We start from the raw sequence: 14,843 nt of genomic DNA, 5'->3' as shown, positions 1-14,843 counted from the left end.
TTTTATTCTCTTTTATTTGTTTTGTTGCTTAATTTATAGCCTTCTGTTAATTTGTTTTTAGGGAACTTATTGCTGCACATGGCTTCGTATCCTGTTCACATTTTACATTAGTTAGCTAGCAGCACCGCAGAGTAAATATTATAAGGTAAGTAGGTAACTATTCACGTAACAGCTAAGATATTAACACGTTGGAGGAATGTTAGAGGGTCATTAAAACTTGTTATTTCTAGCTATTACTGTTTAAAAGTATAGGATAAAGTATATTATTATATTATTAGACTAAAAAAACTTAATTGATGACTAAGTAATAGCTAAAAACAATAAATCTTAATGGATATCGAGCATTTTTCTAACACATTATATTAAATAATTTAATTAAATATATTAAATTATCTAATATTTTTAATTATTATATCCAACAAAAACATTTTTACGTCAATGGAATGGTTTTTTTTTTTTTTTTGGTGTACGTCAATGGAATGATTTTGATCAAAACGGAAGCCACTCTATTCTTTTTTTTTTTTTTTTGGTTATCCACGATGTTGTTCCTGATTTTTGGTGTAGTACCCTGATCAGTTTTTAAAGAAGCCATACTCCACTTTATAAGAATGCTGAACTTGGACCTCCATCAAGGGCCAAGGCCCAGATAAATTTTTCCCCCTTTGTTTTGGTTATGGGCGAGTTTCTAACTGTGAGGAATTCGTTAGAGAATTTCTTTCATTTAAAGATGGATGTGCCATCAAGACCAAAAAAAAAAAAGATGAATGTGCCAATCAAATTAGGTTGGTCTAATAGTTAGCTCATTAGTCCACTTAAACAAGTGTTGGGGTTTGAATCTCATCTTGTGCATGTAGCAACTCATTGGCCAGCGACAAACTCTTAAATGAAGCTCAGTTAGAAATTGTCTAATTCATCTCACACAAAAAATCATTTCTTCTAATTCTACTACAACTACAAATTTTAAATATTATATACATAGGTTTTGTTTGGATGTAGAAAAAAATAGAAGAAAAAAAAATAAGAGAAAAAAAGATGAGAGAAAAGAAAATAAAAAGAAAAGTAGAGTTATTTGTATAGTGTTTGGATGAAGAGAAAATAAATAGAAAGAAAATAAAAAGAATTTTTTTTGTTTGGATAGAAAAAAATGAAAAAAAAATCATAATAGTATAAAATTACATTAATACCTTTATTTATATTATATATAAATTATAATTTATTAATGATAAAGGATAAATATGTAATTTTATTTATGTTTACAACATTTTTCTTTATTTTCATCTCATTCTTGAGATGAAAATATTTTAGTGGGTCTCACATAAATTTTTTTCTTTTCACTCTATTATCTCTTTTTATTCAAACAACAAAAAACTTATTTTTTTCATTTATTTTCTCTCTTTTTATTTTTTTCTCTTCAAAAGTTCCTTAATCCAAACAATGTGATAGAGTCAAGTAAATATATTTAGCTTTTTTTTCTGGAAAAATATTGGTCATAATGATTCTGTTGATAATTTTATGTTTAATTTTCTCTATCTATTTCCTTTCTTGTTCTTGCAAAACTATATTGATCCTTTATTCTATCTTTCAAAACTATATGATAAATGAAAAAGTGAAACAAAATAATTTTCGTGTCTCCATCACGTATTTACGTTTCTTTTTTTTTTTTAACGGGCACTTATTATGTTTCTTGACAAAAGGACAAATAGGTCCCTGAGCTTTTGGCCTGTGGACATTTTCGTCCCTGAGCATTTGAAAATACTTTTAAATCCCTGACCTTAGCAAATTTTGGATGGATGAGTCCCTCCGTGGATTTGCCTCTGCCGGACCCATCGGAGAAGTCTGATCTGGCTCCCCTGAGGATGACGTGGCACGCATGGTTGACAGCTGGACTGCTGAGTAGAAAGCTCCCTTCGAAAATTGGACAATGAAGTCCCTCCACCACTAAACTACGTCGTTTTGCCACTCTACCCTAATTCTTAAATTGATTGCCCTTGTTTCTGGAGGCCAGTGGTGAGGAGTTGGACGTGCATCAACCATGGCTGCTAATGGAGCATCAGCAACGTCGAGAAGAAGCCACAGGGGAGTAAGAGAGGAAGATTCTGCCTCAAGCTCAGACCCTTATGTTCTTTACAACGGAGACCCGAAGGACGATGTCGCCCGGAGATGCTTCTGTGGAGTTTATGCGATAATGTATATGTCGAGGACGATTAGGAACCCAAACAGAGTCTTCATGGGTTGCCCATTCTATAAGGTAAGATAAGAAACCTGTGAATTTCGTTCTGTTGGAATGGTTTTGTATAGTGCATTTATTTTGGGTTTTTGTCAGGGAAACCAACCGCACTGCAAGTTTTTTCTTTGGGTGGATGAGCATTTGGCTAGAATTGGAAGCAGTGGTTGCGTCTTTGATAAAAGACCTGTGGTTGAGAAAGAGCCAGAAGTTGTTGAAGAGGATGAGGGATTCCATCATAGGATTACTATTCTGGAGGAGAAGGTTACTGTGCTGGAGAAGAAAAAAAACCCCTTAGCTTGTTGTGTTGTTATTGTTGTATGTGCTGTTGTGGCTGCATTTTATGTTTGTAGTGACTGATAAATAAATTTTAGAAAGTTGAGTTGGAAAATGTGTTGATTCTGGTTTCTATTTTGTAATGAAACATGGTCTTTAGGGAACATTTGTATCCTATTATCTATGTAAATGCAGTTAAAGTTATGATATCAATTGGGTGTTGAAATTATGTTCTCAATATGTGAAGAAGCCTTGAATGATTGCGTATAGTAGGCATAAAAGTTGTATACTTAACCACATAACATATATTGAAAGTTGCCCAAAAAGAACAATTCTGCTCAAGTGTATAGTATTATGAAGCTTAACATCACAAAAGTAAGCCTCAAACACCTAACAATATTGCAACAGTTTGTAAAAACCTAGGAGCTTGTTCAAAAAACCACTAATTCTCCCAAAAAAAACATTGTTGTCACATTCAACTTTCCTAAATGATATTACAAGGCATAGTGGGCTGCCCATGATGTCACATTTTTTCATGTCTTTGGATTGATGGATGGTGGATTAGGAATGAATTTGAACAGTCTTATTGTTGCTGTGCTTGCTGCTACCAGTGTCTCCTTGGAAGCTACTGAAGTCGGTCCTGGCCTGACTTGAGATGGTTGAGGCTGTGGGGGTGCAGGCTGACTTGGAGGTGGGAGTGGAGTGGCACAAAGTGGGGCAGATGGCCTGAATATCTTCTGTTTGGGCCTGATTTTTGAAGTTTTTGGTTGAAATATTTGGTGAGGTGTGGATGAAACTTGGAGTGGAAGCCTAAATGGTGTACCTCTAGTTACACGACGTGGCTGGGGTTGGTCTGCGACGGAAGCTGGTGTTACAGGGTTTGGTGTTGCTGCCTGGCTAGATTGAGCACTTTGGGTGTTAGGGGAATCCTGTAAGTTTAAGTTGACCACTGTTACACATTACTATTTGAATCCTGAAATATCTAACTAAACATAGTTTACACCAATATAGCAGATTACTAAGAATAAATACAAATACTTACATCATCCTGTGGTGCTGACTGTGATAGTGGAATGACAACTAGTGACTGACTTGTCCCACCTTTCTTGGACTTCTTGGTCTTAGGTTTCCAGTTGGGGTTAGATGGAGCACCCTTGCATGTTTTGTAGTTATGTCCCTCTGACCCACATTTACTACAAGTAACCTTAAAGGATCTCTTAAGCTTGGCACCTTGCTGCATCATTGGTTCAGCCGGATCTTTTTGTCTGTTGTGTACCTTTGGTCTGCCGATTGGTCTCTTTATGATGGGAGGATCTGGTCTCGAATACTCACTCCGTGTCCAAAATTCCTGACTAGGCACCGGTTGAATAGCATAGGCATATGTCTTATGGATTGACTCCATGCATAACCATTGATGCACATATTCTTCTGGTTGATCATGTCTTTTTCTGATTGCTGCCACTGCATGGATACAGGGCATGCCTATAACAGAGCAACATCATGCAATTGTTTTAAATGAAACCAGAAATTTGAGAACAGTAAAAAACAAATAAATCAAAATATACTTAACGTCCCTACTAATCAGTCAGCTGCCATTTGTTGCATGAGCAGGTTTGCTTGATGAGATCCACATCCACCTTTGTTGTTTACGACTCACTTCGAACCTCTTTCGATCTTCGTCACCTGTCCACTCTGCAACCCACTTATTACTGGGCCTAATAAGACGATCCAGCCTCTTCTGCTGTACAGGTGCCAGCTTTCCAGAAACATTTTGTAGCAACTGCTTATGCTTGACCATCCTCCGCATTAGATAGCACCTTATTTCTTCACACATTGTGAGAATAGGCCTGCTTCTATAGTTTACAATCTTCGAGTTGAACACCTCACACATGTTATTTGTGAGGTTGTCCACTTTTGGTCCATGTGAGAAGTAGGCCTTCACCCAAGTTGCAGGCTCGAATTTCGATAAATACTCCCATGCACCCTGGTTGATTCGCTTGAGTTTCTCCATTTGCTCCTTAAATTCTGGTATTGTGGTGCATTTAGCACAGTCCCAAACCACCTCCCGAATATAGAGATCCTTAAATCGGTTGATAAAATTTTTCCAAATGTGCATCACACAGTTCCGGTGATGGGCATTTGGCATAACTGCCTTCAAAGCAGGTAGCAGTCCCTACAGTTCAGTTTAACAAATAAATCAAGTACCCAAGTTGCAGTCATCATACCAACATCACTTAATCAAAGTAGTATTCAACAATATATTAACTAACACAGCAGCAATGCATTCATAGTAACTAAAGCAGTAGTGCATTCATAGTAACTAAACCAGCACTAACTCTTATTAACTAAAACAGCAGCAACTCATACTTAGATATGCACAAGTAGTGCATTCATACTAACATCACTAAGTCATATAAACTAAATCAGCAGCTACTCATACTTAAATATGCAGCAGTAGTACATTCACACTAAACCAGCACTAAGTCATATAAACTTTATAATGTATTTTTAGTTTACATGTAGAATGAAGTCATTGTTTATGATTGTATAAAATGTAAAATTACTAAAAGAAATGACGTAGCGAATAAATCTTACATCATATGTATGTATAATAGTAGAAATAAAGTGAATTGAGACTGAGACACAATGAGTTCTGCTGTATATAATAGTAGAAACAAGTTCTGCTGCATATTATATCAAGTTATCAACTGAACATAAAAACAAATCAAAGATATTATCTATTTTACCATTAAATATTAAATACATATATGTATCCATCACAGATCCCAAAGACACCTTGTGGCTATGCTATATGCTAAAATTATATGCTGTTTTCCTTTTCACATGCCTAAATTTTTAACTACTTGACATGAATATAAATGATGGGATCTATCTTTTTATTTTTTGTATTTTACATAAGTTTAGTACAAATTATATAGACAGCATATTAATTTCTCATATTATATTGAAAAAGACTCCCTTACATATTCAAACAATATATAAATACCGTAGTGAAATCTGAAAGCAATTTCATATTGTCGCTTCACATTGTCCCCCCTATCCTATACTTTATCAATGCTTATTATTAATTAATTAATAACTACTTCTAATATGTCTAAAATATTATGTACTTGACTTGAGTTGGTGCATAGATATTATTAATAATCAGTTAATAATGATGAGTCTATGGCTAAGTACACTAGTATTTTCACTTTTCATAAGTACACTAGTATCTAATATTATAATGTTATAATAGTTTAAAGAGAAATTCTTGAGTCTATGGCTAATAACTTTATGAACTAACACAGCAGCTACTCAGACTTACATATGCAGCAGTAATACATTCATACTAATATCACTAACTCATCTTAAGTAGATCATCAGCTACTCATTCTTACATATGCAGCAATAGTGCATTCATACTAACATCACTAAGTCATATTAATTAAAACAGCAATCATTCGTACTAACTAAAGCAGCAGGTGGACACATGTATTAAGAAATAACATAGTCTTAATCAACACTAAGTAATCATCAAGTTTACCTTTTATTGGTCGGACATAAAGTTCCATCCATGAATCTGCACATCCCCCAAATCCTCTTCGAGAAGAGTCAAGAACCACTTCCAGGATTCCTTAGTTTCAGACCTAGCTACTCCATAGGCAACCACGTAAAATTGGTTATTGGCATCCTGGGCAACTGCTGTGAGGAGTTGTCCACCATAATAAGTCTTCAAAAAGCAGCCATCAAGATGTATCAATGGCCTACACCCACTTTTGAACCCCTGTTTGCATGCTTCTAATGATATGTAAAGTTTATCAAAAACAGGGGGAGATTGAGGTATAGGAGTGACACACAACTCTGCCCTGGACCCTGGATTGCTTCTTAATATCTCAAACAAATAATCTCTAACATTACTATACTGCTCCCTCTCATTACCCATGATTCTCTCTCTTGCCTCTCTAACTGCTCTGTACACCATTTTTGGATGTGCAGTGAGTGAGAATTCTTCTCTGAGGAAGTCAATAGCCTCATTTGTCCTCATATGAGGCTGTGTATTCATTCTCTTCTCAACCTTTAAGCTAATCCAATGTTGATCAGCCGCATTACTTCCCATGTCCCTTGCACATGTATGGTCATTCTTGTAAGTCTTAACCTGGTAGCATTGCAGAGACTTGTTGTATGATAAATGAACCAGCCACGGACACTCATCATCCATGCATCCCACCCTCACTCTCTCTTTGTCATTCTTAATCCACCTTAGCTCCCTACCCTCAGCAATGAATGAGTCTTTTACAACTTCCTTAAATCTGTCAATGGTGGCAAACCTTGTCCCTAACTCAAACCTCCCCTCTCCATGCTCATAATCGTCATCAAACTCAGGAAATTTATGTTTGCTAGATTCATCATCTGATGAAATAGGTGTATGTAAAGTCTCAGATTCATAGTCATATACCGGGTCATCGTCATCATCTTGCATCAAGCTCTCATAGAACCTAACATCTTGGTCCATGTTGGGCTGTGGGCCTCTGTTGGGCTGCACATTAGGATCAGGCTCAACATAATTTCTGGTTTGCTGCTCATTGGGTCCGCTGCTTTGTCCCATCTTCTTCCACGTCTTCCTCTTTCTTTTAGCACCTGTCTTGTTTGCACTTGTCTTCTTTGGAGACACAGCTTTCTTCTTTCCCTTCATTACTCTCTGCCTTTTGCTACCCTCATCATCAGCACTTGTATCATCATCATCACTGTCACTTTCAAACCCAGGAGGTGGAGGTTTGTAGGGCTCATCCTCCGTACTCTCATACCCATCATCAGCGGACGAACTCTGGTCATCCACCAAAACCTCTCCCTCATCAGAAATCTTACTTTGCTTTCCAGCATTCTCCACAATCTCAGGTTCATCAATCGGGTGATCAAAGTATAGGTAAAACTCGTCAGTCTCTGTATTCTTCATCTTGTTCTCTCGCATTTCGTTAATCCCTGCATCCCCAGTGAGAATATGCAGCCCAGACTCAATATCAGGACTCATTGGATCATACCAATAAACTGTTTTATATGATTGGTACCCCAAGCCCTTGAACAGTGTGATCAAGTCTCCGAAATTAACGAAGTCTAGGTCCATTTCTGGAAACTTCTCCACCTTTCCATTTTTGTAAACCAGACAGCCATTACTCTCTCTCACAAAATTACCTCCATGGTGGAACACGGGCACTACAAACACATCAACCATCTGACACAAAAAAAATGGAAAACTGTAAACAATGATCAAGAATTACTCTATTCACATATTAAAAGGCAGGAACCTTCAACATCCAAAACGAAAAATAACCGAGAAAATTTCGGGGCCCTAACTGTGATTTAACTTCAACCCAAAATTCCGATTACTTTTTTCACAACTTCTATCAACATGCACGCTCATTCCATTCACATCACACTTCATACTTGCAGTGATATTTAACCTCACAATCCACTAACTACGCTACAGTACAGAGTTCTTACCTTCGGTGACGAAGCCAGCAACTCAGACAACAACGGACGCCGCTTCGACAGCCACTCCACACGGCGAACGTCTCAGCTCTGGGTTGTGATCTTTTTGGAGGGAGAAACAGAGTATGATGAACGTTGGTATTCCTTAGGGTTAATTGTAATTCAGAAGGGGAGATGTGGGTGTAAAGGGTATTGTAACAGACTTTGTATTGTAAGGGTAGAGTGGCAAAACGACGTAGTTTAGTGGTGGAGGGACTTCATTGTCCAATTTTCGAAGGGAACTTTCTACTCAGCAGTCCAGCTGTCAACCATACGTGCCACGTCATCCTCAGGGGAGTCAGATCAGACTTCTCCGATGGGTCCGGCGGAGGCAAATCCACGGAGGGACTCATCCGTCCAACATTTGCTAAGGTCGGGGATTTAAAAGTATTTTCAAATGCTGAGGGACGAAAATGTCCACGGGCCAAAAACTCAGGGACCTATTTGTCCTTTTGTCATGTTTCTTTTTTTTTTTGGGTCATTACAAACACACTTACACACTCTCAACAAAGAACCACTCGGGCCTATATATTCGTTACCCAAAAAGAGAATCCAAAAAAAGCAAAAATAATTTTGCAAGTATTTAGAGTTAGGAGGATGCTTCCATAAAGATGCGTAAAACGTCTTTTGTAAAAATATTTATGTGTCACATTATTATTGGACAAACAGTATATTTTTTAATTTTTTAACAAACTAGAATAAAACCGATTTTTTTATAATACAATAAACCCAATTGTTATCAGATCCGATCGAACTGACCAATTTACATAATTCACTAAATCATGTTTTTTTGTTTTTTTAAAATAAAAATTAGGGATATATTTATCTTTTTATCAAAAAATTTAGATATAATTCGATTTAGATTGTGTAAATTAGTTGGATCAAATCGGGTCTAATAATTATAATGCAAATAATTGAGTTTATTATTGTTGCTCTAATAAATCAATTTTATTCTGGTTTATTAAAAAATAAATTATTAATTGATTTAATAAAGATGTCCAATAATATCTTAACACATGTAAACATCTTTACAAAAATACATTTTTAGTATTTTTATCCAAGTGATCTCTTTAGAGTTAATGTACTAAATATAAAATAAGTAACACGTAAATTGTCACCTGCAAATTCTCTGAGTATGTACAACCGAAGGTGTTGAAGAACTTTGAATTCTATTTTTTCTTTTTTTTTTTACAAAAAAAAAGATCATTTCAAAACTTCACATTTCCTTATCTAAGAATGATAGTTTTCTCACATCATTATTAGTGAGAAGGGATATTTTGAAATGCTCTTTTTTTTAGAGGCGGGTTGTCCTTTTTTTCATGATCAAAACATTTTACATATATAAATTTGATTAATTAAACTATAACTAACTGCTCAAATTAAGTCATGTTTTGAACTTTTGATCTAGCACAATAATGGAGACCTGACTTAAAAATAAACAAAAATTTATGGCTCAATTCGAGGCTTGAACGTAGCCCAATTGAGCTCAGTACAATATTCTTTATTTGTTATTGGTTATGTATGTTAAAGGCATTTTTGGAAGAAGAATGTTATATATATAACATTTTTTATATATATTTTATATTTTTATCTCTAATATTAAAAATAACTGATAAAATATGAAAAAGATAAACATTTATTTTTATACTAAAAAATATACAAAAGAAATGTATAGAAAAATTAACAAGTACAGATATCATTACACGTGTCTATGTATGCAATAAATAATAGAATTAATTTTTACATACAAGTGATTCTATTCTATAAAGTCTTACAAGTCCTCTAATTGATATTACGCTCAAACGTGTTTCTAACAAGATTTTTAATTTTTGAAAGGATTCTGTTTTTTTTCGAATTTCTTTTCTTCTCTTTCTCCTTCTTCATTTACGTGCTTTTCTCTCTGTTTTCTTTTTTCGTTATTCTCGATTTCCACTCTTTTTTGACATAATCGTTTTTGAAGTGTTTCATCTTTATCGTCGTGTTTCTCCTCGTTCTTCTTTTGAGTTTGCAACATTATGTATTTTTTTCTTTATTTGATTTTTTTCTCCAAAAAAATTTATGAGAATATGAAATAAGAAAATGAAGAAGAAGAAGCAGCAGAAGATGAGGAAGAAAAAGAGAAAGAGTTCTGAATTATGCATAAGTTGTAGTTCAACGAATTTTGGGTGTATTTCTTAAATCCTTTGGGTGTATTTCTGTAATCTTCGGGTGAATTCCTGTAACCGTTTGGGTGTATTTCTGTCATCCTTTGGGTGTATTTCTGTAATCATTTAGGTGTATTTTTGTAATCGTTTGGGCATATTTCTAAAGTTCCATTATCTTCAAAACGATTTTAAAACTTGATTTCAGAAATCATGAAAATAAAAAAAAACGAAACAAGAATACCAGTGATAAACGCAAGTAAAACAACGAATGAAAAGGCGAAGAGAGAACGTACGAAGGAGATCGAACAAATTTGGCAAGAAACTCGTTTTCATGGAGGAAGAAGAAGAAGAAGAGTCGTTCATAATGCATGGTGAATAACGCAAAAACAGAAAATAGTTGAATAATGTGCGTATAATGCGGATGTATTTTATTGGACTTGTACCAATTTATAAGACTTGTAAATAAAAAAGGTTTGTATGTATAACATGCCTCTAAATAATAACCAAGCGTATAGTTAAAGAAAGTAAGATAACAGAGTACAATCATAATAAAAGGAAAGCAGGATGAGAATAAGAAAAAAAAATTATTAGACAGCAAATGAATAGGAAAATTTAATAATAAAGTGAAATGATAATAGACATATCATAGTGACATAGAAAATAACTCCCAAAACCCCTCAAAAGAATGCAAGCGAATAATGAAATGAATAATATATAGTGATCAGTGATATAAACTCCCCATATATGTATAATATGATAGCTAGAAAATGGTATATATAGAGAGGCAAATGGCAAAATGACGGTAACAATTAGAAGATCTCTACAGCAGTAATGATAAAAGAGCCGATCCCAATCCAAAGCTCCCAACCATCTTTTTGGATGACCACAATTTCTCTACTCCACTCTGCAAATTGAAATTCGTTCACTTATAAGTTTAGTCTTATTATAATTAATGCATCAAACACAAATATGTATGTGCCAAGAGGCAAATTAAAACAAAAATCTAGCTTGAAAAATAATAAAAAGAGAGATCATATATTATTCAAATTCAATTATCTAAAAAACGGTTATGAAATTGCATTTTTTTATATAAAATATAAATAATTATACTTTTAACATATCTCTCAAATTTCGAATAAGATTTTCTTTTTAATTTATTTAAATTTTTTACATAAGTATTTTTTAATTTATTTTATATTTTTCTTTAAAAAAAATAAAAACTAAACTTGTTTTAAGTAATAATTTTTCTTATATTATGTTATCACAGCGATAAAATAATATTATAACTATCTTATAACTAAAAAGAAATATGATGTAATATATCTTAATATTTTAGTATTTAGCTAAAAATACAAAATAATAAATTATAATAATAAAAAATTATACTAAATATATATTAAAATTAATTACTAAAATTAATTATCAATACAAAATATATATTAAAATATAAAATATATATTAAAAATAAATTAAATTATACGTATATTTATTTACAATAATTATATAGTAATAGTCAACTAATTTAAATAATATAATCTCTCGATTCTATCTAAAAATTTTGGATTCTCTTACTCCTGGTTTTAGAAAGTGGTTAATTTTAATGGTTGATATTGGTGGATAAATATAATTTTTGAATAACGAAATATGGTTCATCAATCATCATGATCATTAGCAAAAAAGTAACAGTATAAGATCAGAAAAAGAAGAGTGAAGCTTACACTATCGCTAACCGGCGCGAGAGATGCCAAGCTGGGACCGGGAGCTCCAGCAGCCGGTGAGAGAGCAGGGACCGGCGATAGTGCAGGTGCCGTACTCTTCAGGGGAGCAGGAGAAGTTGCCGGAGGAGATGACAGAGGGGTTGGCGTGAGCGCGGGAGGAGGGACGGCGGGTGGTGGTACTGCCGGCGGTGGTGTGGCTGGAGGTGGAGAGAATGGTGGAGGAGAGGCAGGGGGTGGAGAGGCCGGAGGAGGAGATGCGGGTGGCGGGGAGGAGGTTACCGGCGGAGGAGTGGCTGCGGGTGGAGGAGACGACTGTTGTTGTGGGGGAGGAGATGACTGCTGTTGTGGGGGCGGAGATGATTGCTGCTGCTGTGGAGGAGAAGACTGAACGGGGGGAGCAGGAGAAGATGGAGGAGTGGGAGGAGCCGGGGTGGAGGTCGGTGGAGAAGGGGGGGTGGTGGTGGGAGTTGGAGGAGTTGGGGGAGATTGTTGTTGTTGTTGAGCAGCGACTCCGGCGGCGGCCACGATGCAGACGAAAGCGGCAAACAGAATGGTTGCTCTGTCCATCATGGCACTTCTCCTTCTTTTCTTCTTCAAAGTTGGGAGGGTTAAGTGGAAGAGGCAAGGAGAGAAGAAGAAGAATATATAGGCGTAATGGTAATTGAGTGACACACAAGCTTTTCAATTTCGGACAAATTTTTGCTCTATATGGATATGCTTCATGGGATCTTCTTCTTCATGCATGCATTACTATCAACATATATTTTGATGGTGGCTACTCTAATAAAAATTTAATGATTGTCATCATGTGAAGATATATCATTTTTATTAGATGATAGATTGTAGGATTTAATTTTATTTAAAGTAAAAGTGTTACAAAATAAATAAATTACACTTTTTAAACAAAAATCATTATGAAAAGATGTTTTTGACATCTTCAAAAAATAATTGCCTATTTTTATTATATAAACAACTATGCTACTTGTGTATACTAAAATTAACTGTATAAATAGTATTTTTATTGGATAAAATATTCAAAATTAAATTTCTTTAGCAAGGTACTCTAAAAACATAAAGCTAGCTGGCTAAAAATAGAGAAAGGCTAAGGTTGATCAGAATTTATTGTTTTTTATTATGGATAAGTGTAAGGGATAAGTAACTTTATTAAATTTATTTGATAAAATCTCATACCATAAAAATTATTATTAATGATTACTTGACAGTTACAAATTACAAAAATTACTTACCTCTTAGCACTCATCTTTTATTATTATTTAGTCATCAACTTAATCATTTTAAACTAGTAATCTAACAACATGTTTTTTATTTTTTAATATTTAAGTTTTTTAATTCCTTTAGTCTTACATTATATATATAAATTGGTGTCAATTTTTTTCAAGTATCATTCTTATATATATATCTATAAAATATATTTTTAATTTTTGATATTTAAATTTAAATTTTTTTATTAAAAATTATATGTATTGTTTTATAATTGCATAGATATTGTTTTAATTAAGTCGTTATTAATAAATTAAGTACCAACCTTATTTAAGTTTGAACTATTATTTACATAAACATCAATAATTAAAGTACTGTATGCACTATAATTTCGTGCTTCTAACATTACATGACTATTAATGCAGTAATCTTTTTCCGATTTTCATAATGTATTTACAATTTTCATGGACAACGAGTGATTAGCCATTAATGATATAAGTGACTATATGGAGAAATGATCAATAGGCCCTAACAATGAATTATATGTTATGATGACATTACATACAGTAGCCACCAAAATGATTATGGGCACATGATAATGCTGATTAGAGGACATGTAAATAATTGGCATACTTTCTTTTATATGAATAATCCGAAATGCATTAACTGTAATTAATTGATTACATCTTTGTTTCTTTTCGAGAACGGCATAGGATAAGACATTGATGAAAGAGACACAAAATTTTGTGTTCTTGTATTTGTTTTGGCGATAAATTAACACAAATTATGAAAATCCAATTTATTCTCATTTTTTTTCATTCAAAAAATTTGAGATAAAAAATATAATAATAAAAAATATAATTATAAAAAATTAACAAAAATAATAAAAGAAAAAATAAAAAATAAATTGTATTTTTTTGTTGAATTTTTTGTATTTTTTCTATTAAAATGGACACAAAATATATTAATTTAATGTTTATGAACATATTGTCTCTGTCCATATCTTTTCTGCTAAACACAATTTTATGTCTCAGTATTCCTATCCTAGTGTCTTATCTCTGTAAACAAACTCAGCCTATTAAACCTTTAAGTTATTAGGTATTGGTGCCCCTTAACTAACAGAGTTATGCTCTGTTAAGTTGTTGTGCTGATTTGGGTTGGGGAACCGGAAACACATTTGCAAGCACATTATTGGGCGAGTGTTTCAGATAGAGAAAGAAATCGTAATCGGTGGGTAGTATTTACATTTGAAGTAGTTCATGTCCCAATTTCAGATGCTCAATTTTGTGTGCTACGTGTAGGCCGGTAAATGTGGAAAATGATTGTCTACCTCTACCATTTCTATTCTTATTTATTTACGTCATTATGTACATATACATGTTTCGAGTTTAATTAATTTTTGTCTTCTTTTTATTAACTTACACTGACATACCATGTGTATACGGTATACCTTGTTATTCTGAAGCTCTCATCTATTTTGTAGCACAAGATCTCTGTGTGCGTGAACAAGTATATATACAATTATATAAACATGCATGCTATTGTAAGATTTAATTTTCATAGTGGTGAGTGGTGAGTGGTGAATACTTTCATATCGGTGTGTATGTCAATTATAAGCATAATCATATAAAAAGAATAATGTAGGAAGTGTGGGTCATGAGTGTGGCTTCATTCCTTAGTGATGTGGTGTCTCATGACATGTGTAATTTGTACGCTACGTTGGGGACTTGAGGC

At 33.9% G+C, this 14,843-nt stretch overlaps 1 protein-coding gene across 1 annotated transcript; it reads right to left on the bottom strand.

The window, feature by feature from the left end:
* Nucleotides 1-10,769: 10,769 nt before the first annotated feature.
* LOC112711930 (uncharacterized) lies at nucleotides 10,770-12,670 on the bottom strand. The gene is made up of 2 exons (XM_025764671.3): nucleotides 11,889-12,670; nucleotides 10,770-11,074 (listed from the first exon to the last, which is right to left on the bottom strand). The coding sequence occupies exons 1-2, from the start codon at nucleotides 12,456-12,458 to the stop codon at nucleotides 10,991-10,993; spliced, it is 654 nt and encodes a 217-aa protein (XP_025620456.1). The 5' UTR covers nucleotides 12,459-12,670; the 3' UTR covers nucleotides 10,770-10,990.
* Between the last annotated feature and the right edge of the window lie 2,173 nt (nucleotides 12,671-14,843).

Source organism: Arachis hypogaea, chromosome 9, assembly GCF_003086295.3.
Source record: "Arachis hypogaea cultivar Tifrunner chromosome 9, arahy.Tifrunner.gnm2.J5K5, whole genome shotgun sequence".
Classification (NCBI taxonomy): Eukaryota; Viridiplantae; Streptophyta; class Magnoliopsida; order Fabales; family Fabaceae; genus Arachis; species Arachis hypogaea.
This window is presented reverse-complemented; position numbering and strand designations above follow the sequence as displayed.